Source organism: Chelmon rostratus, chromosome 15, assembly GCF_017976325.1.
Source record: "Chelmon rostratus isolate fCheRos1 chromosome 15, fCheRos1.pri, whole genome shotgun sequence".
Classification (NCBI taxonomy): Eukaryota; Metazoa; Chordata; class Actinopteri; order Chaetodontiformes; family Chaetodontidae; genus Chelmon; species Chelmon rostratus.
Window position 1 is genome coordinate 15,883,551 of NC_055672.1, and position 22,913 is coordinate 15,906,463.

Genomic DNA, 22,913 nt, shown 5'->3' on the forward strand with positions numbered 1-22,913 from the left:
GGTCACAGTATCGTCTGCTCAAAAAAGCACCATTTAAATGAACAGTATGAAATGATGTAAAACATGTTAGCAAGCCAAGCTAAAGAGAGTATGGCACTATTACAGCCACAAACAACACTAAAATGTTCCCTGATATCAGAACATCACACATGGTGCAGATTCAATTAGCATTAGTATCTGTCAGTGTGAGCAGCACTTTGTTTGCCTGACATCAGAGTTGACACAGTTGACCAGGGCAGACATGTCCAGAGCCACAAAAAAAACCTACTGCACTGCACACATCTTCCACACACACAGCTCACAAAACACCTGAATTTATTGCAGGCCAGGTGCTCAAAATGACTCCTGTGTGTGCTGCTGTGCTTAAACACATCATGTGATGACAGATTCACTTTAGCCAAAAGTCTGCACCCTATGGATTTGTGAGTTTAGAGTTGAACACGCAAGGTTTTTGTTCCAGTGATTTTGTTAATCTAATTAAAACTTTTAGTTGACAAGAGTAAAGAAGAATTGCATTAATCAACCAGAGAGAGACTAGAACCAAAGCTTAATGAGGAGCTCTTAATTAGTATAAAAGGTTGCCCAGTGAGATTGATACTGAAATCCTTGATGAAGCTCGTGTTACAGAGACTGGCCATTTGTTGCTTCTTTCCCATGTTACTGTCAGCTCTGCCTACCGTGTCCAAAGAGGTAGCAGCCCTCAGGTCAGGAAGGAAGCCCACTTCAAGCAGGTGAAGCAGAAAGCTCTGGTCCTCGATGCCATACACCCTGTCCAAAAACAGCACCATGGGGGCCTTGTGATCTGGACAGAAGCTGGCTGACATATCCGGCTCTGTCACAGAGCCATCTGAGAGAGATTTAGGCAAGGAAGGCACAACACATAGAGTAAATCACACAGGTGTGAAGCAGTGAAATACCCTGAGAACAGCCTACAGTACATTATGGCACGTCATTGATGATTAGGGGAGCCATGCGTATTCATCAGGCAGCATGCAGCAGCATGTGAATGAGTTTTTTCTGGTGCTGAAATCACGTCTTACTGTCTTCACTCTTGGCCTGCTGACAGAGCCTTGTGGTAGTGCTCTGGGCAGCAAATTTAAGAGCCAAGTCTTGCCATACTTATGCCGATCAATCAATAGAGCAAGACAGCTCGCTATAGAAATGATCTGGCTTACTCAGAGCTATAAGAGTGTGCAGTAAAGCGTTGTGCTGATTAAAAAGGCATGAGCGGTGAAATGAGATCAATAACTGTCCGCCTTGCACTGACTGTGCAGGCTTTCGTAACCATTGTGCCTTTGCATGAGCTGGATATCCTGTAGTAACATATAAATGAAAAGGAGGTGTCCTCGGATGGAAGGGTAAAGATGTAATGTATGCTGCTGCATGTTATTAGAGTGACCATCCTGAGCAGTACCTTTGTTGGTGATGGGCATTTTGAGCGGTATGCTGATAATTCCCACAAGGTCTTCAGTGGGCACCAGAGAGCGCAGGATGGCACGAATACGCAGAGCTTCACCTTTCCCCTTGTTGATGAGCTGAAGAAGAGCAAAGGAAGTGAAAATAGGGGAAATCTGTCTGTGAAAAAACCTGAATAAATTCAGAAATTCTATCAAACATACATGCATCTCTGGAGCACAACGTCCCAGCAGGTCAATCAGCGCAGAGTAGAAGGACATGATGGCATTGCCCATGTGTACCACCTCCTCCTCATCATCACCATCAGCAGACCTAACAGTGGGGATAGTGAAGAGTTGAGTAAACAGGAAAGAGGAGGAATATTTTTAAAGGGCATCAGAGCAAAGACGCAAAGGCGAGGGGGATAAGCAGCTAATCTCAAGGGTGAGTCCTGAGCATTGATTTGATAAGCTTGGCTTGATCTTTATGGCTTACACGTCCGAGCTGACTCCATGCACAGAGCCCGGCAGGTCCAAAGCCGGAGTCTCAGAGATCTTGATGGCTTCCTTCATGGCGGCTAGCAGGCCGTTCCCTCCCTCTCCCCTCAGGGCGGGTCCAAAACACTCTGGACGACGGATGAGCAGCTTCACCACAACGCTGGAGTTCTCCTCCACACTCTCACCTGGAAAACAAATATTAAATTATATGAGTTCGCAAATCATAGTTAATGTCAGCAAGAAAACTAAGCACACACACACTCTGTAGCTCTAATGTAAACACCAGGTAGACTTTGTCAGCTGAAAGATCTTTCAAACATATTTGGACCTTCAATTGTCTTTTCTACATGTCTACATAGAGACACAGTAAAAGGATGAACAGACAGAGAGAGTGAGAGACAGAAGGACAGAGAGACTGGATGGTGACCGCAGTTATACCGTTGACGAAGACAGCAAACCGCAAGAAGGAAAGGTAACGCTCCCCCTCAATGGGGTTCCAGCCGATGTCTGGATAACCTTTAGCCAGGAGCATTGGACAGCTCTGGAGACCACAGCCTGCTAGGTAGGTGACCACCTATGAGCACAGCACATGACATATAGATTTATCTAGTTTTAATCTATTCATCCAAGGTGCTTCCAAATCCTAGTTCATGCAGGTGATTTTTGATTGGCACTGTCTTTAAATCAAGCAGATACACAGTATGGTAGCTATGAGGCTGCGTCTCACCTTGTCCAGATCAGGTTCTTCCAGTGCGAGAGCCAGACCGTTATTGTCCATCACAGAGGAAGCGGCCACATCTAGAGGCGTGGAGCCCCTCATAGCTGGTGAAGCTACAATACAAAGCACACCCACAGAGACCACCATTACTCTGTTGTATCTTAGGTTAGCCTGTGTCTGTGGTAATATTTCAGCAAAGCGTTGCACAAACAGCAGGGGGCAGTGTTTCCACTCCCTCCAAAATATCACTGGCAGCTGATCTGGATAGTGTTAAGGTTTACTCAACCAATGAACACTTATATTCTGTACTATGTAGCACTGTGCCGGCAGACACATCATCTCTGACAGTGTAGTTACAGCTTGTATATTCATTTTTCGTGAAATTTTAATGTAAATATTAAAGATTTTACTCTCATGTTTCATTTGCATTTTGCAAAACTGAGGAATTTGTCAGGTGTGTGTGTATGTGTGTGTTCATGACCGGGTGCATATATGTGTGCATCCAGGAGAGACACTCTCTTGCCCCAGCAGGGGTGCTTTCTGTGACTGTGGCACCACCATCTTCTAACAGAATGAGAGATGAGTCCATAGATTCTCAGCGCTCAGACTCACAACACACGTCTTCTAAGGTGCGAGGCTAATATACGTAACAAAACCCTATGATGGCAAAAAGATGACATCACTGTATGTATCAGTGATGTCATCTTGTATGTATCACCCATATTATGGAAATGCTGGCAGTTTTCATCCATCCTAGTGCTGGTTTACGTGCATGTTTGGACCTCACAGGAATGACATACTTCATAGTCCTCTAGTGTCTTTGGTTGATTCCTGCTGAAGTCCGGGTATCGTCATCCAGTAAAATAATGGCATAGCACTGTATCAGTAGTCATTTGGTTACTCTCAAAGCATGATGGATGACAGAAAGAGTGGCAGCTAAACGGAGGCAAACAGAGGTGTACCCACCTAGTCCCACACTGCTATTTTCCAGCAGGTAGCTGAGGTGGTCGAACATAGCTTTCTGGTTCTGACGGCTGATCCGGCAGAAGTAGCACAGGAAGCGACAGCAGCTGGCCACCATCTTGGGGAAGGCAATTTCCTGTGGAATGGCACATGCAGACTAAGTAGGGTCAAACATCCTCCCTGGTTGGATTTTGAAAGAAGATACATGTAACAAAATCGCAACAGAGATTGCTGCAGTACATTTTGTCACGTAATATTTCTCAGGCAACACTCTCATGTGTTTATATAAAGACAAATACAGGAGACTATCTTCTAACATATTGCCACCCCCCAAAGAAAACACTAATTTGACACAAGGTGGATTTGGAGAGGTTCTTGCCTTATTCTGGACGACTGAGTTTATAGTAATGACTTTCACCCAGCTCGCTGTGCTAAAGTTCCCCGCAAGTCTTTGTTCCTAATTAACGTCTAAAAGGCCTGACACCCTCACACAGCTAGCCAGCCAGCCAGTCAGCCAGCCAGCCTCACTCTGCCCTTTCTGCCCTCCCTCCCTCCCAGACTGTCGACCTGAGGAGAAAGCCCACCTACTGGGACCACGTCTTCATTAATGCACGCTCACCCTGCAACCATGTTTCACACACACAAACGATAACACGAAAACTGGACTAAAACAGAAACTCTCTCAGTGAGTATCATCATTCCTGGTCAGATAGTGGAGTGAAATCAGTGGGCTGTGTGAGCAGAGATAAATATAGAGGCAGGAGTTGTTAAACCTGGGACTTGTCTCCTCCGAGCACATTGACCATGACCTCCATGACGGTCTCGTGCATCCCCAGTATTCTCATTAGGTTGGGGTGCTGGTAGAACACTTTGTTGTTCATGATGTCTCTGGAGTGGAAAAAAGACATAATGGCTACTCAACATTCACTAAAAGCAGAGAGCATAGTGTGCCAGACCAGTATGAAACTAAGAATAGCAAAACCAAAAACATAATAATAGGAATAAAGCTGATCCGAGGTAACCACAACCTACCCAAGTCCATCAATCATGAGCTTTTCCTCCTCTTTCCCCATACGAACAGACAGCAGAGACCTGATCTGACCCAGGGAGGCCAGGAGGTTGATGGTGTCCTGGACTGAGGCGGCACTGATGGTGTAAGTCTTCCTCATGGCCCGGAGCAGCTCCCCGATGCTGTCATACTGCCTCCTCAGTAGGCTGAACATCTTGCGGACCAGCTCTGGATCCTGGATGTGACACTCCTGGGCCCAGCTGACCATCGTCTGCGAGATCAGCTCCTTCAGATTGGCTGAACAGAAAGTTGAGTAAAGATGAGTATTTAACATTGTTAAAGCAGCAGCAGTTGTCTTGGCAGTGGAACAAGCTGTAAACACAAAAGTGACTATTTGCAGCCTTATAAAGTTGTTTTGGGGAACTCATTTTATATACACACCTCTTTTAGTTCTGTTTGGGTCTAAGGAAGGTTGAATCAAACGTTGGACTTGGTTGTAGAAACTTGAAAGCGTGTAAAAACATCATTGCAGTTGTCACAAGAGGCCAACTGTGAATAGCTGTTCAATCTCCTGAGAGAGAATGAACAGGTGGAGGATAAGTGGTGTTGCAGACCTCCTCCTCTGTTGAAGGTTTCTCATTTTCAAGATTCTACAACCAAGTCCAGTTGCCCTTGAGCCAACCCTCCCTGGAAAACCATGACCTGGATGACTCAGATTCTTCAAAGACGACTTCTATTTGGGTCCCCACCGACCCCTGCTCCTACTGTAGCGCCTAAATTCTAGTCTCTAACTCTGTCTTCCTGGTGTTGGGTGTTGGGTTGGTGGTACAGCAGGTTTAACAGAACTCTTCATATCTGAACTTCTGCTGGATGACATGAAGAGAATAAATCAAAACCAAAACAATGAGCTGAAAGACGCTCAGTAGAGCTGAAGGGAACCATAGTTGGATACTAATTCTCTGTGGGTCCATTAATAGAAATGAGCTCTTTCAAATTGCACACAGTAATTTGATCAATTGTTAAAAAGAAAGTATTGATTAGTGCATCTTATTATCGCATAGTTAAGTATCCCCTGACAGTATGCTGCTTTCAGAAATCTTCAGAACTGCATTATTACCCTGAACTTCTAATGGATATATATATATATATATATATATATATATATATATATATATATATATATACAAACAGATTGTGTAACAGTAATGTAAATTTGCCTTAAAAATAGCAGAGAAAGATTAGCATCAGCAGTGAAGTGCTCGCTGCATTGTCTTGTATTCCTTCTTGCATATCATTGGCTTTAAGGGGTAAATATCCTGTAACCTTCCATCCATTAGCCGAGGTCATACCAAGACACAGCAACCCTTCCTTAAACACACACATGTATATACACATCAACACAGAGACTCAACACAAAGCTCTATTACACCAATGTTAAATAAAAAAACTTGAGTGGGTGCTCCGATTTTGACAAAAGCACTTAAGAAAGAGAGATTCAATTCAATTCAACTGGCTCAGCGATGCAAATAAGACCTCGAACACAGAACAAAAACAAGGACGGACAGCTCCATCACAGCCTCTGGTGTGGCTTGAATCAAGCTGATCGGACTGCACGCGTGCATCAGCCACCTCTACGGGCTCCAGCTTCTAACGGAGAGGTAATCAGCTGTGTTTCAACAACTTGTTTTCTTCCCTTCTGTGGGAAGCTCATTCATGAAAGACACATTTTCGGCAGAGCGGAAAGGAAGCCCTGTTATGTAACAAATAAGGGAGGGGAAGTGGACAAGGTATTAATAGTACAGTACAATATTTTGCTTCTGTGGTCAAACGGAGACATTTGTTTGGACAGCTCGAATGTGATCCACCCTTACGGCTTCATTAAAACTGGATCAATAGGGTGTGTGGGTGAGGGTGCGCACATATATTTTTGAGTCTGTTCTTGGGGTATGAATACACAAAAGCACAGAGCCACATCAATTAAACAACACAGAACCATAAAAGATGGAGAGTTTATATGCAATTGATTGCTTAAGAGTACTGCAATTAGGTGATTGTGTTTTTAAGACCCCTGTGTCTGAATGGTTGATTGGATCTGAAGGGTCGGACTATTTGACACCAGGCTGTCAATCAATGTAAGGGTGTGTGTGTGCGTGCGTGTGTTTTGTGTGATGGGTGGGGAGCCAGCAGAATGTCGCAGTCAGCGGTAACCGATCCTGCCGCCGAGGGCCATGTGGGTGCCAGAGAAAGGGCAGAAGCACCGGCTTGCTCCAAAATGTGAGGCGACATTTCTTCCTCTCAGCCAAGATGCTTCACAACACCTGACTCTCATTCTGTCACACTATCAAACACACTTGTTCCTTCCCTCTCTGTCTGTGCCGCTCTTGAATGCAACCCATCCCTACTTTTCCCTTCACTGCCCCCAGCAAACAAACCTGACCAGTCTAGTGTTACACTGATGGAAGCCGGTGGTTTTTATGAGAGTTCACACACAATCCCTAAGCTCTCTCTCTCTCTCTCTCTCTCTCTCTCTCTCTCACACACACACACACACGCACACACATTTCTTTCAGGCAAGTCATCTTTTATGAGCATTAAATGCTCCTGCTGGATAAACCATTCATCAAGGGGGGAAAAACGACTTCTGTGCTCTTGTTACTTCGTTCCCATGAAATAACGGCAAAGACGGCGGCGCCTTTCGTGTCTGCGGGGTCTCACTGAGCAGGATGATGCGTCGGGAGGTGGGAGGGTTAGGTTATAGCTGCAGTAAGAATAGTATATCATGTCATCTTCACCCTGTCGTCCTCCTGCCTCATGGCAAACCCTTTTTCTTATATAAGATTTTATTTTGGTTCTCAAAACAAATACCAATTGTCACAAAGGCTTCTCACGCTCCCATACAGTACTGTGCCTGTCAAGAAAATACATCTAACTCCATTTATTTATATGTATACATACTTACAGCATGGCTGTAAGGATCGCAATGGCCCTTTGGTCCAGCCTGAACTATCTCAACAAATAATATGTGGATTGCGATGTAATTTTGCACACACTCGTGGTCCCCAGAGGATGAGCTGTTAAAACATTTGTAGCTTTTCTGCTAGCACCATCATCAGGTGAAACTCAGCCTCAGCTGCACATTGTGTTTAGTGCTAATTAGCATAAATTAGCATGAAATCATGTTAAACAAAGATGTTGTTGGATGGTAGGCTTAACACAGTTTAACATTGTCAATCTGAGCGTGTTAGCATTGTGTCATTAGCATTTAGCTCTACGTACAGCTGGATTGGCTGCAGATTCTGGTTGTACATCTTGTTTCAGGTTGTTGGAGGTTAATCATATATTGAGAAACTGTGTCTTAATCTACTTTGCAAAAGCCACTGACAAGAAAGAGATAAAACAGGTCCACAAAGAAAAGAGAAACTCACGGCTTCCAAATCAAACTCTAACACTTCCTGCCAACAGACAGTGTGCATCGTGACAAAATGAAAAAACTGTTTCAGCAGTAAGTGATTTTGCCCAGAGAGATTTTAAATAATTCCACTCTCCTCCCTCGCTTTCTGACGCCTCCAGCTGTTACAGAAGTAGATGCGATGCCCCTGAGCTGCAGCTGCCACCACAAACCAGCCTTTTAATCAATCATTCCTCACACAACACCCGACAGAGACCACCACCTAAAGCACTCTTTTAAGGGAAAATACACACTCCTCTATTTTCATCCTGCCTTGCTCCTTGGAGATCAACATATTGGTCTTATATGCTCCACTTCAGGGTCACGCCAAATCCCAGCGGAGAGATTGCCTTTCAGCATCTGCAGTCAGCAACACATATTTCAGCCCAAATTTATCCGTCTGCAATTTGGCCACTTCTTGTTGCCAGCATTGCTTTCAAGAATAGATGGGGATGATGTGGCCATGGCCAGATTCTCAGAGGGGTTTTCAAACGCCCTGCTTCACATTAGTTAGTCCCTATCTGCAATTAAAGGCAGACACATGTGTCTTGCTTTATTACCAGAACAGGGTGATTCCAATGAAAGGTCAAATTGCTGCCATAAATGGAGACATTTGCCTATAAATAAAACTCGAAATGTTAAACAGCGAGCAGGAGTTTCAAAAACACAATGCTTTCAACATTGAAGGCCAACAGAACAAAGCGGAATGTATTTTCCACCCGTTAAGTAATCACCTGCAATCAGCGACTTGATTGGTGGTCTCTTACACAGAGTGGTACATGAGATTTGATGCAAATTGTTCTGTATTCATATCGTTGTGGCACCCCGGTTATTGAGTGCTGTGGTTGAAATGCTTTTTGTTCCTGTGTGTGCTCATGATTGTGAAGTCGTGCCCGTGCACGTACCTACGTGTCTACGGGTTTAATCAGGTGAGGGATTCGGTTTTACCACCGTTGTGTTTTCTCTCCTCTCTCATCTCCTCGAACAGCTGACGGAGCTCTGCTCTTCACTCTGGAGCATCTCCTCCACCAGGCTCCGTATTACCATAATGAAATTGAAAAGAAATTGAAATGTAAATGACTGCCGCCCGGTGACTCAGTCCACATGACACTGGCAGACAAATGGAAGCAAGGCTGAAGGTGTAATACAGGAGATCCTGCTTTTAGTTCTCCCGTCTCTCTAAGCGAGGAGCAAGTACAAAAAAGGTGAGAGAGACCATAAACAAGCAGAATGTAGATGGGAGTAAATGGATAACTTGTGTGAGAGCCTCTGCTTTTATGGGAAAGTAGCAAAGATTGTAGTGTAGAAACACAACGCAACAACTTACCATCTTACTCGACTGAAATTCTACTCTACTCTGATTGCAGATTTAGCTTCTTTAGTCTTTCTCAATGTCCCGCCCACAGCCCCCTCTGATTGGTTTCACATCACGAGTAATAGCCTATCAACACTGAAGGCTACTGAGCCACAGACAGGCAAAGAGGAACATATTTGCAGACCGGAACTGATCAAGCGGAGCAAGCGGATCTGTGTCTTAATCCAACAGGATTAAGAAGCACTTTACTCCTTATGAAAGCAACACCTGGAAGCGATTGTCTGACCAGTGAGAACGGAAAGAGAAAACTGTTGGACAAGAGCTTATCGAGCAACCAATCGACCAACCGACCAGAGGGTGCCAGCCCTATCAAGGACACTTTTTTCTACGACTGTTACAAAGAAAAAGTCTGCCGTTCCCAAAGGTTTAATTGTTTACTGATTTGGCAACTTTTCAGTCTGTTGCTGTGGTTACAAGGATATGATTGGATCAATGCTTTCAATAATATGAATTTAAATCTGAAATAAAATGCGAGCCAACGCATGCACGAATAAGCTTTACGCCACCAGTATCTCATCCAGACCCTGGTATTACTGCTACAGCAGGTGCACTACAGCATCGCTAATATTATTAAGTAATACTATAAAGAGTGAATTCCTCACATGGTGCAGCTTGCTCCTTCTGTGTGGGCTCCTCTGCTTTGTGGGCCTGGCCTTTGATCTTGTTCACCAGCATTAGGAGGCGACCTTTGATTGACGTATCTTGGTCGTCTTCATCTTCCTCCATTGGGATTCCTGCACACAGACACATACACATGCTATATACACGGAGAGCAAAGCATATTAAAGCAATATCTCTGCCAAGCGCGGCCTCCTGTGGTGTTAGCACACGTCTTGTGCGTGATACATAGTATGGGATGTACAGAATCTCCTATTTCTTTGCCATTTCAAGTTGTTTTTTTATTGCTCTCTGTGTGGATGGTGCCATGACAGGTTTGGTGCACGGCTTAAACTGCCATTAGGTCGGTTGTGCCAGAGGGTTGGGCAATTCAATAATTTATTATAACATCAAGATGTCAGAGCAATCTGAGAGTCACTGAACTGTAACAGAGACAGAGAGAGGTGCAGAGGGAAAAGGAAAGCATTTGTGGGAAGAAGTAATGGTACAATTCAGACGATGCTGACATAAACGCAGCTCAGGCAAAGGATGGAAAATCACCATATATGTTTTTTATATGATGATTTATCATTTATCGGTTATCATTTCATAATAAACATAAGCGGCTTATAGAAATCTGCGTCTCACCACAGTGGAGCTGCAGCTGGTTGTGAAAATCATACAGTTCCTCCTGGATGTCTGTTGGACACGGACAGTCCTCGCCCATACTGAAGGTCAGCAGCATGTTGATCTAAGATGTGGAAAGCAGACACTAACATAAACAACCTTCGGTAACGCTTCATTTCTTTAGTTTCAGAATGAATCTGAACATGATGTGATCTCACTGCAGGATTCACAGGGAAAAACAACAGCTTAAATGGCTAATTCTCCCTCTGCACTCACAGACCGAAGGACACCATGACAAGTCATTAAAGTAGCTGTGAAGCGCTGAACTCCAGCTGTGACCCTAAAGGGATGCTGTGTGTGTGTGTGTGTGTGTGTGTGTGTGTGTGTGTGTGTGAGTGTGTTTGTGTGTGTGCTCGCATTGGAGCAATGACACCACAGACAAGAAGGATGAGTTCGCCTTGAGGCTTTTTCAGTCCACACACACACAAAGACAGTGCTTTCAGATAGATTTGGATCAAGAACCAGCTCTCATTCACTCTGGGACGCAAAATTCAACAATACAAAAACTAAAAAGGGAATCTGAGGGTGGGGAAAGAAATCAACCATGTATGTGGGGAAACTACAGAAGTTATGTAACATCGCTCCCTGAATTATCTAGTTACATGCATCATTTGAAGCAGGGAGCCTGCAGGATTTCTTTCTGGTATAGATATTATAGATTCCTGTTTACTATAAAATGAATCAGGCCTAACTGATGCGCAGTTCCTAGCATTTACCCTCTGCGGCTGATTTGCATCTTGAAGTCACATTTGCATCAATGAGGTGACGTGGAAGATATGTGAGAGCTGTCGGAATCACATGAACGGAGGTGCGAGTTATTGTGAAACTGCCAGGCTGAGGATATCACCGCCGCACTGTCAGCAGTTACCAGAATTTAAAAACTAAGCCATCCCTTCATCGTGATTATTTATTCATGGCACGCCTCCGTGTGCACCACTACCGCCACCCACGTCATATGTTGCATAGTGTATGATACATATCAGGCAATAATAATGCAGGTTTATTCTGAAAAATGAATCAGATATTCTATGTTTCTTTGTGATGCTCTAAAGATAAATAATAAATATTAAAAATGAAAGGTGCAGCACATGCATGGAACAGCCAAGCGAGTGACTTCAATTGTTGTGAATGATTAGAGTTCGTCTCAGGAGTGTGTTTGAGTCTGTTCATTACTGTCCAAGTGACTTTGTTGCATCTGCCAGGATGCAACAAATTAGACTTTTGTCCTTCTTTGTGGTAGATGGAGATCGATCTGACCACCTTCAAACTGAGCAGTAGTCTACATACGCAGGATAAGTGAAGACACCTGTGCAGGTGTGCCGGGCCTTTAAGTATGATAACAGAATGGCAATTCTGCATGACCATGTTCTGCAAATCCTAGGCCATTATTAAGAGTTTTCCCTTAATAACCTCCTCATTACTGCTAATTGATAGTAAATTAGGACGTTGTTGTACTTCAGTCATAATAACCTAACTCTAACCCCCAGAATAAGGCATTAATAAGTGCTTTATAATGACTAATAAAGAGCAAATTAGCTATGAATATGCACGCTAATAACATTTAGCTTAAGGCGAATATGTGTACCTTAAAATAAAGTGTTACCAATAGAACAAATGTATTTATTTTGCTCTGTTTTAGAAGCAAAATTAGCTTAAATTTTAAGTATTCAAGGGCACAAAACATACACAATTGAAAATTTGACCATCTAACATAATTTAGCAATTTTAGCAGTACAGAATAAAATTTGTTGGCGACCTGAAACTCGCCCTGAGCTTGTTTGTTCCCATTAATTACACCAGCGTTTCTGATCGGTCCCTCCCAGCAGAGACTATGGCCTCATCCCACCTGTTCTTGAGGGGGCGATCTGAACTCTTTGGTCTTCTTCGCAGTCACGGCGGCAGACATGTTGAGGGCCAGCATCAGCTCGTTGTAGCGGAACTTCTGGTTGAACTGCAGCTTGGAGACGAAGCTGTCGGAGAACGACACGATGGCCTCGATGCGGTGCTTCAGCTCGCAGTCGCAGAAATAGTGAAGCAGCTCGCACATCTGGGGAACAGACAAGGGGAGGAGACAAACAACAAATACCCGTTGCATCACTGTTGCACGTTTAGACACAGCTGTTAGGAGCGAGTCCGTTAGGAATACATACAAACTACCTTATGGCTTCATATAATCCCACTTATTAAAGAGACATCTTTACCCACAGGATCATTTGCTCAATACGAGACAGCCATTTCATGTTTGACTGACTTCTGAATGGGTCTATAACAGTGGAGCAGTTATGGAGCATGTGACTGAGTGCACAGCTGTGTTAGTCTTTAGGGGTGAATTGGCACTTGTAGATGATGATGTTCATTGATTCTACATGTTTTGGTGATTTAGCCTCAGTGGTTTACACACATAGAAGATGATGTCGCATCTGTTCATATGTGCTCATTATTTACTTGTCGTTTGACGGGCTCTGGAAGCCTCTTCTCCAGCAGCCCTTTCAGCGGCTGCTTAGCCTCTTTGGCTGCTTCCTCCTCTCCGGCTTCCACTGCCTTCTCCTCCGCCCCCGTGACTCCTTCTTTGTCTGTGGCCCCCGACGCTCCCTCCTCCCGGGTCTCTCTGAAAACATTTGGGTCAATGAGCAGTAAGATCTGATGAACGTCCTCGCTGCAGAGCACACCCATAGTCAGCAAGGTGCTAATGAGTTTCAGGATTGGCACAAACTGGTACTCCACACCTCCTCCTACGGGATCTCGGATGTGGTGCCCACCACCCTGAACAGCCTCCGTCAACATTGAAATAGCTTTCTCCTTCAGTGCATCCAGTGGGATTTGGGGACTGTAAAGATGCTCCCGTTTGGTGCTGATGAAACAGGCCGGAGCAAAGTTGAGGCGGGGTTTGAGCGAGGTGCTAAGCCCCACCCCTGGCGGGAGGTGCTTTTTGGAAGCATCAGAGAAGAGGCGGATGGAGCGTGTCTCGGCCGTGACGGGGATGATGAATTCGTCTTTCATCATGAGTCGTGCCTCTTTGGCTGTCTCCAGGTGGATGCTGATCAGGACGTTGTAGAAACCTTCGCGTAACATGCCTGACAGGTACTGATTGTCGATGGTGTATAGGAGCTGCGATTGGTCCAGGTGGCTGCACAGGGCGTGGGCCACGCGGGTGTTGCCCAGAGCACAGAGGGCACAGTAGAGCTTCAGGGTGTGGTAGTGGAACTTCCTCAGGTCCTCCTGCTCAGACAGCTCCATGATGTCGACACACCTTTGAAAAAGAGATTGTTAGAAGATTATGAAAATAGTCTATTTAAAGACCTGACAGGTGTTATTTACCAAACAGGATACGGGTTGTTGAAGGTTCTGTGTGGACTTTTTTACTCTAGCTGCATGGTGGAGCTGTTTTTCTGTGCAGGATTTAAAATACTTTAAAAAAGAGGCTTTACAAATGTTTTTGATTGGAAATTTGTTTGTGTACAAGAAAAGTCCACAACATTTTTTAAAACGACGACATTGATTAACTGTCTGTAAGACTGTCAGTGGTTCAAATGACTAATTATCTGGTGCAATATGAGCTCACATACAAAGGAGTATCTTTTTGGGAAATGCGCTTCTTTGTTTTGTACCGAAAGTTAGGTGAGAAAATTGATACCACTCTCTTGAATTTAGTCTAAATCTGAAGCTACATTTAAGAGGTGATTAGCTTGGTCTAGCATTAAGGCTGGAAACAGGGAAACAGCTAGCTCGGCTCTCTTCAAAGTTCAAAACTACACCTGCACTTGTAAAGAGCAACAACTAACATGTATCTTGTTCATTTAATTCATACACAAGACAAATTATGGTTTTACAAGGAGCTGTTCCCCCAATTACTGCTGTTATGCTAAACTAAGCTAATTACCTCTGGGTTCTATCTTGATATTTAAGTCTTGAGCATCGATCTTGCCGTCTAGCTCTTGGCAAGAAAGTGAGGATGCGTGTTTCCCAAAATGTCAAGCTTTTCCTTTGAAATCAACCAAAACCCCCTGAATGGATACACCACATAAAAAGAGTAAGCCATGTGCTGTACCTGTTCTCCTCGGGTATGTGTACAGCCAACATCTGCAGGGGCTCCACACACTGGACCACCCAGCCGTGTCTCTCGTTGACTCTGGCTGTTTCCACCTTGAGGAAAATGTTGGGCATGCGGCTCCACAGCACTGCATTAATGGTCTGGACATCTAGACGGGGTGGACACTGGGGCACCGGGTTCTTATGTTCGCTCTTAAAGATGGCTGACGACAGCGGCATTGCATTCTGGAGAGAGTAAACAAACATAGTTGGAGTGATTACAGGAATATTACCATTTTTCAGTGCCAAACAAGCAGCTAAAAGGCTTTGTATACTTTGCTACAGAAACATTACTTCCTGTTCTGGAGCAGAAAGTAATTTTGAAGTGCATGAAAAAATGACACTGTCATTTCTGTAAAGAAAGAAAGACAGTCTAAGAGCTATTTGTTAAGTTTATTGTGTCACTGCTATATTTTTTGCTTAGTCACACAATCTTTCCTTATTTCATCTGACTCAAGTACCCATCTTGTTGGTGATGCTCTCAGTATCTTTTGTGCAGACACTGGCATGATAAAATATTAGTCAAGTGAATCTAGCTGGAGGGTGGGGACTGCATCTCTGAGCAGAGTGTGAAGGAGAATAAGATTTAAATTAAAAGAACTGTGAGCAGTAAAAATGACATTTTCTTGACAAATGGAGTGTGTTTACAGGATTTTGGCTTCTTTCTTGTACACTGTTCTGGTATCTCAGCCATCAGTACATGCAACAAGGCTGTCGTAATGGAACAAATAGAGGATTCTACCTTTATTTTAGCCAACTCGAACTGGAAGAGGTTGGGGCTGGTGGGACGCACAAACACGGCAGGGAAAAGCTTGGTGTTTGGTTCCACCTGCAGCAGAGAAGAGAGCAGAAAGTTAATAACAGGTCCAAACAGGAAGTGCACATCAAAAGCTTGAGTAGCAGCAAGCGAACATGACTTGCAGAAAGCAGCTTAATGATGCATCATGAAACTCCACTACTTAGTGTACGTATGTGTGTGTATGCGTGATCATTCGAGAGTGTCGGCTGGCGGGATGACTTAGCGGCCGGGTGAAGCCTCACAGAGTTTCAGCGAGGGAGAACGTAAGAAGATTAAACCCTGTGAAAGGTTCTTTAAGATTTATTTCTCAGAGTACATCTGAACAGGCAAAGCCTCGATCTGAAATTCAACAATGCGGCCGTCACTGCTCTGTTACAAAAATATGCAAAGGAGGAAGACAAGCTACTCTCAAGGTCAACAGAATAACAGCCGACTGATGGAAAGAAGAGTGGATGGACAGTTAGACAGGTGATGCTTTACAGGTGGATTAATGCATTAATGAATAAATGGCACAGGGGAGGCGTAACACAAAATCACAACAAGAAGTCACCGTGCATATTCTGCAAGTCCTTACAAAGTTTGAAAAAAGCCTAAAAATAAATTGAAGATTTAAGCAGGACATGGTTAATCACAACATTATGCACTGCAGCTGCTTTATACAGCACAATATAAACCACTGATGGACTTTTTTCTGGTTTATTCCTTCAGGTTGTACAACACATTTGCTGAGTACCTGGTAGGATGTGGATATCTCCTTGCCATTGACGGTGAATGTCACCAGGCCGGTGGCGAGGTCTATCAGACAGCCGACCTCCAGGTCCACGTTGCTGCGGCTAGAGGTGTGCGCGGCGGTGGTCACATCACCACCCCACACCATGTAGCAGTTACTCCTCTTCACACTATCAGAAAAAACACTAGCATTTATAAGCTGCATGTAAATGCTCAACAAATGGTTTATAATACATTATTGTGTAGTTGTAAGCAAATATGAAGACATTTGAGGGTTTGTAAAAGTACAGTATTTATCAGCAGTTACTTAAATCTGCCTTAAACGTCATTATAGTGTGTTATAAAACATTTTGCCTTTCAACACACATAAAGACGGTTGCAAAAGGAAGAGGGGCCCCGCTGAAAATGGTCTCACCTCTCATGGACTCGTCCTCGTTCGTCACCCAGTGTAACGGTGACAGTGCGGTTTTTACTGAGGTTGAAGTTGTTGCTGTAGTAATGGTAGTCGGGGGTAACCCATCCAACCCACACGCCGGCAGGGTCCTGGCCAGCGAAGACCCTTACCGAGTGATAGTACTGTGATGACACACAAAAGAGTCAGCCAACACTGCTGGTGTCGCAACCAAATGGTAGTTAAAAAAAATTGAGTTGTACAATACCATAGTGATGCTGCTGTAGTCCACTCGTCTACTCTCATCACTGTGCCTCACAGATCTCAACGGATATCTATCAGAAACCACATTTAACAGGTGATCATCAGGATCAACCCAGCTGACAGATAGATCTGATTGGCTGAGTAACATTCATGTTAAGATTTCTGATGACCCAAACATCTTTAACCCATAGGCTGTATCACAAAAACTGGACAGAGCCACCATGATGTCACACACTGGTTTGTTGACTACTGTTTTGAAGGCTTGAATGTGGCATTATGGCTATCGCCATCTTGTTTTTATGGAGCCAGACGTGACCATATTCGGATGAGAGGGTGGACCTGTGGAAGGTCCACACTGCTATGACTGGTTTCTGATTCTGACTGAGAACCAGAGGACACGGCGGGGCAGGGATTTGGTCACTAGGTAGCCATGCCCTACAGCCTGCCCCTGCTTTATTGTCTATTTTACTCGAAATGGGACCATAATCTACAAAATAAACATCACGCTGCATTGAAGAAGACTTTAAACTAGCAATTGAGACCATCAATTAAGTGAGAAACTGTTTTCTGAGGTAATAAATCAAGAAAGAAGTAGCGTCATTTTCTCATAAGCTCCCATACAATCTGACTTCTTTTTGAAACCGGTGGAGTGGCCCCCTGCTGGCCATTAGAAAGAAATGCAGGTTTAAGGCACTTTCGCATTAGCTCCACGTTTCAGATGCATCACTAAACTAAACTTGAATAGTCCATTTGCTGCCTGCAGTGTGGCGTAAAATCATGATTTTGAGGAGTACCTGTGTTTGACTTTAAGGGTGTCTTCCTCGTGGACTCCGTTCATGTCTACAACAGGACTGGATTTGAAGATGGAGTGGAACTCTACCGGCATGCTGAGGCGACAAAACACCATGTCAGCATTACTGTTCTGGGTGCCGAATGTCATGTGCGTGACTTTAAGACATGGGGGGCTGTCAATGGTGCCGTCAATCCTGGTAACCTGCAGATAAGAGGAAAGTCTTTGCATTCATCCTGTGACCAATTCTGTGATTTTTTTCTTTTTACCAACAGATATGTCGCTGCGTTTGTTCTTACAGCGATGTGGTTGTGGTCCTTCGGCACATTCACAAAAGTCGGCAGACGCTTGCTGAACCACATGGTGACCTCTCGGTTCATGTTGACAGCAAAGGGTTCAAATCCTTCCTGAAGGCCGCACATGGTGTAGTACTTGAAGGTGCTGGCGTCCTTACCCAGATTCATGCGACCCACCTGAGCCAGACCAAGACTGCAGACTGGAATAAACCCTGAAGGGCAGTCGGAGGAAATGAAGGAGGAAGAGGGAACAGAAGCAGAGGGAGGAGAGAAGAAAAAGCCTCTAAGAATACACACAGCAGGAGAGGGAGGGGAAATCAATCCAGCCTTTTCAAAAAGGCAATTTACAAGTGTCACATTAAATAAGAGTGATTTCGTTACAGAGCGCCACTTATTTTTCACTCATATCCCCAGTGTGGTCACTCTAGGTTAATGCTCTTTGCTCTGCATGTGAGAGCTTTATTAAAAACACGACCAACAGCTCTGTCTACAATCACCTTATCAGTCTGACACTCCCCGACCTTAAGTTTCTACAACTGGCTCCGCTATCACACACTTTCTCACCATCCTCAGTTTCAAAGTCCGTGAAGCAGAGTTCGGAACCCTTGGTGGTGATGAGGATCTCTCCATTGAGGGTAAAGATCATGGACTTGTCCTCCATGTTGATCATACAGCCCACCACGTCCCCGGCATGCCAGCACCGCCCAAACAGACGGCTGCCCATGTTCAAACAATGACCCTTTACACATTTACAAACATAAAATTAGAGTATAGCACATGCATATATATATATATATAAATATATATATATATATATATATATATATATATATATATATATATATATATATATATATATATATATCACAAAAAGAGTCCAACCATTAATCATTTAAACATTATTTTAGTCTTTACAGCAAAATAAAAATAAAATAAAAATAAAGAGAACTACACTAGATTTAACAATATTACAACCCTATAGAGTTAAAATATATATATATCCTTTTCTGTGGTGCAATCAACATGAACTGCATATCGATGTCCTGTCGACAGCTCACCCTGTATCCATCAAAGACGAAAGCAAGCTCATCTGTGCCGAGCTCCACGTCTGGCTTGCATCCAGGTCTGGCCCAGCCCACTCTCATGTCTCCTCCCGTCACAGCCTCAAATTCAAAGTACCACTTGCCCATCTTCACCGCGTATGTCCTCTCTACTCTGAAGAAGCGGACCTTGTCAATGCTGAGCCTCTCGACCACTTGTCCTAGTAAGAGGGAGGGACAGCCACAGTGTCAGGCTGTAGAACCAGCAGAGTCCCCTCCAACAAATCAAGACATTAATAATGGAACCATTAATTGTTAAAACAGCCACTGGCTGAGGTTAAAGACAGATAAATTCACACTCTTATTCTTTCTCACTGTGGACTGACAGGATGTGGGAGGCACAGACTTTTATCTGGACTGGAAAATGAAGTCACACTTTGCAGAACATAACATTGTAACACAAATTTTATCATGTGCTGTCTAACTTGCAAATGTGCTAAATTTTAGTGCTGTAGAGAAATGTGCAAAAAATACACGAGGACTTTAGCACTTTAATTCTTAGGTTCTTTTTTTGCTGCCGTGTTGTCAAATTTACAATCAAATGTCTCTTTTCTGCTATAAGATGTTTTTATGTGAAGCTAGTGTCTCGCATCGTGTCAAAGGTTTCTGGCTGTTCTGCGATGTTTCTCATTTTACGTGCTATTGTCCCCTCAGGGACAATAAAGTTTACTCTACTACTAATTTGAATGGCCGGGCACTTTAAAAGGCACACATCCTATGAGTCGAACTCACCGCCCTCCTGGTCCGAGGGCTCAATGTTGTATCCATAGCCAATCAGAGTGCGGATAGCTTCCCGCAGGCTGTCCCTGTTTGACTTCTTGGTGCGCTCGTCCAGCAGAACATAGGGAACCAGGCGAGGGTTGCGCTTACTTTTTAGATCCTGCAGGGAGAAGAGAGGCAGAGACAAATGCATGTATTGTATTGTCTCATCAATTGTAGGCCGGATTAAAGGAGCCAGCTGTGTTTGTTACAACTTTGCTGCTGATCCCCGTAATTGAGAAGTTAATTGGCCATTTATTGCCATTGAGTTACTGCTGCCAATCACTTCCAACCATGGAAGTATCATATTAATACCACAAGCAGATTTGTGGAGCTTAATTTGAAATCTTGTGCTGGTTAGGAAATTCACGGGCTTGTTTTTGTTTGGTCTGTCCTAACAGCTTTCACTGGAGGTCTTAAATAAAACCTCTATCCACTTTATCATATTTTGCAAGATGGATCAAATTATTTCTCAATCCCTGTTGTAAATTAATGCTTTTAAGTGAAAAGCAAACAGACAACATCAATTCATTTCACGAAAACCAATCACAACAGCGATCGCAGAAACAATATCATCAGACCGAACCAGGCCGACTGAAATACATAGTTTTCACAGGGATGACACACTCATGCAAAAAGCAGTGGAGAATTTGGGATTTCAGGGGAGAGTGTTTTATCCAATTTCATGGCAACAGTACCAAAATACACCAAAAGCCAGATTAACAAACGCTCGCAGTCGGTGTGTGTGCAGCTTTAGCGCCTGTTCGTTCAACAGATGAGAGGAGACGAGTGTGTTCTGCACAATGCAGTCTGTGTCTTGTTGCCCTTTACTGCAGAACATCTTGCTGCATATTGAATAATGACATATAGCTCGGAAATGTCAGCCCATACAAACCGTCTGACACATGCACTTGTAAGGTATAGAAAGTATGGGAGGTGAATTAATGAAGCATGAGGGAGAAACTGAGCACATAAAAAATACAGGAGCAAAGATGGAAACAGAGGTCAGAAGAAAACCTTGCCTCCTTCTTCTATATATATATGCCTTTTAAGAATAGATTTTTATCACCAAAATAACAGCTGGCTTTGGTCCAGCATACTGAATGCATGCAGCGTACCTGCTGAATGCCGTACGTCCATCCCTGTTTGATGCGGTCCTTGGCCCACACATTGTGTGCATTCTCTGCCAGTTTGTCCACCAGCAGCTCCTGACCTGGAGATAGTTTGATGTCTGACAGGTCCAGAGGAGACGGCTTATAACCATTGGACATCATGTAGCTACAGGAAAAAAGATAAACACATTTTCCCTCAGCAGTAATAAAGGGTGTATCCAGCAGGACTATTTGACCCATATTTACAGCCTGATATAAATCTTTATGGCAGTAGTTACAGAAACACTAAATATCCTTTGTTGTCATATTGCTGAACATTTTCTGATGATCACAGTGGGTTTATACACATCTTGATTTACAATTTCATCTTTGCTTTTACTAAAGAAAAGCCTATGGTATTATATATACGTTTCAATTGATGGCTAATATATGAATGGCCTCATGCCTCATTCTCATCTACTGTCTCTTATTTGTTATCACACAGTCATGATCAGTAACTAAAGACAGCTTTCTGACAAACAGTTTGAACTGGGCTAAATATAAATAAGACTGTGTATGGAATTCCTTCACTAAATATGAGCATGCACACTTACTTCTTGGGGAGTTTTATCTTTTTGAGGGAACCCTCAGCATTTGGGTTGACCTGAACTACACGACAGCCCAATGCCAGCAGGGTCCTGTGGGGAGGAAAACAACGCAAAGTGAGTGAACGAGTGAAGTTTGTCTGCAGATTGTGTTTCATGCACACCTTGACAGCACATGTCGAGCCAGGAGAAGCAATAGGGGGGATGGGGGCGTTCAAATGGAGGAGTAATGGGTTCAACTGAGCATGTCCTCCTCTGTCAGGGGAGGAAAAAGGGCAAAGAAAACCCAGAGGAATGCACTAAGTGAGAGGAGCTTTTGACAGATCTTCTTCACACATTTTAAGGGGACAAAGTGACAGGAAAAATGAGTTTGATGTCACTCAGGAACCCATCAGTGTCACCCAGATGTGTCTGCCACTGCCACAGATCAAGATTAATCACTGCAAACCTCAGTGTTCTCCTGTACCATTTAAAGAGCCTCTACGTAAAACACTTGTAATAAGTCTCACTGGGACCTTTGTGGAAAGAACCAAGTGTTATGCAGAGTGCTGACGAGTGGAAAAGGACCAGGAGGACTTAGTTTACAGCTAATTTATTTGAAGAGTTTGCTCATCTTCATTTAGGTTACGGCATTTAATTTCTTCTGACATGGACATGATAGTTGCTATACATCAAACTCAAACTGGGGCTTTGATGAATTTATAGGTTTCTGTGGAAAAATAGCATTCAGTGTACAGTATGTTTGTCCTGCTACTAAATACAGTTCTGAAGATATCAGCGCTTGGCCAAGCAGCAAATAAAGCAGGAAATAAAGTATAAATGTTATAATTTTGGACATGTAAATTCACAATTTCTTCTGATGCATTTTGCAATATTACTGTATCATCCAAGCAGTGGTTACAGGTGTTAATGCTTGCTGTTCTTCACTCTACATACTACACACTGACATAATATATCCCATGTGAGTTGGCTGACTGAACTAGTCATTACTAGGGTTTATATCCACCTGATGCTCCTAAAGAAACCCTAATCTTGTCATTTTTTGGTAATGAATCTGTCTGTTTCTCTTTGACTGTGTCCCACACTCTCTTCTCTTCAAAAACAAAAGTACAGTGGAGAAAATCAATCCATAATGCTCAGCGTACTTCAGAGTTTCTGTCGACATCTGCAGATTGTAGTTCTTTTCAGTTTCTGGCAGCTTGGAGAAATCCACCAGGCACGGATGCTGCCGCTTATTATCATCCCTTATCTATGAGAAAAAGAACAGTCACAGAAACAATACTTCAACTTTCCTTTGTTACCTGCAACTCT

General features: G+C 43.6%; 1 protein-coding gene across 1 annotated transcript in view; it reads right to left on the minus strand.

Annotated features, from left to right (window-relative positions):
- The window catches only part of LOC121618556 (ryanodine receptor 3-like), a 105,345-nt gene that overhangs the window by 31,606 nt on the left and 50,826 nt on the right, over window positions 1–22,913 (minus strand). The window contains exons 25-50 of the mRNA XM_041954059.1: window positions 22,748–22,851; window positions 21,612–21,695; window positions 21,025–21,184; window positions 19,880–20,027; window positions 19,106–19,308; window positions 18,612–18,786; window positions 18,051–18,259; window positions 17,756–17,955; window positions 16,966–17,032; window positions 16,722–16,882; window positions 16,311–16,476; window positions 15,521–15,607; window positions 14,738–14,964; window positions 13,135–13,939; window positions 12,536–12,736; window positions 10,651–10,753; window positions 10,008–10,139; window positions 4,606–4,879; window positions 4,347–4,461; window positions 3,577–3,709; window positions 2,620–2,723; window positions 2,331–2,466; window positions 1,891–2,077; window positions 1,620–1,728; window positions 1,415–1,535; window positions 678–847 (exon numbers count right to left, since the gene is read on the minus strand). Of these exons, the coding sequence (XP_041809993.1) occupies window positions 678–847; window positions 1,415–1,535; window positions 1,620–1,728; window positions 1,891–2,077; window positions 2,331–2,466; window positions 2,620–2,723; window positions 3,577–3,709; window positions 4,347–4,461; window positions 4,606–4,879; window positions 10,008–10,139; window positions 10,651–10,753; window positions 12,536–12,736; window positions 13,135–13,939; window positions 14,738–14,964; window positions 15,521–15,607; window positions 16,311–16,476; window positions 16,722–16,882; window positions 16,966–17,032; window positions 17,756–17,955; window positions 18,051–18,259; window positions 18,612–18,786; window positions 19,106–19,308; window positions 19,880–20,027; window positions 21,025–21,184; window positions 21,612–21,695; window positions 22,748–22,851 (4,581 nt within the window). The remainder of the gene's footprint in view (window positions 1–677; window positions 848–1,414; window positions 1,536–1,619; window positions 1,729–1,890; window positions 2,078–2,330; window positions 2,467–2,619; window positions 2,724–3,576; window positions 3,710–4,346; window positions 4,462–4,605; window positions 4,880–10,007; window positions 10,140–10,650; window positions 10,754–12,535; window positions 12,737–13,134; window positions 13,940–14,737; window positions 14,965–15,520; window positions 15,608–16,310; window positions 16,477–16,721; window positions 16,883–16,965; window positions 17,033–17,755; window positions 17,956–18,050; window positions 18,260–18,611; window positions 18,787–19,105; window positions 19,309–19,879; window positions 20,028–21,024; window positions 21,185–21,611; window positions 21,696–22,747; window positions 22,852–22,913) is intronic.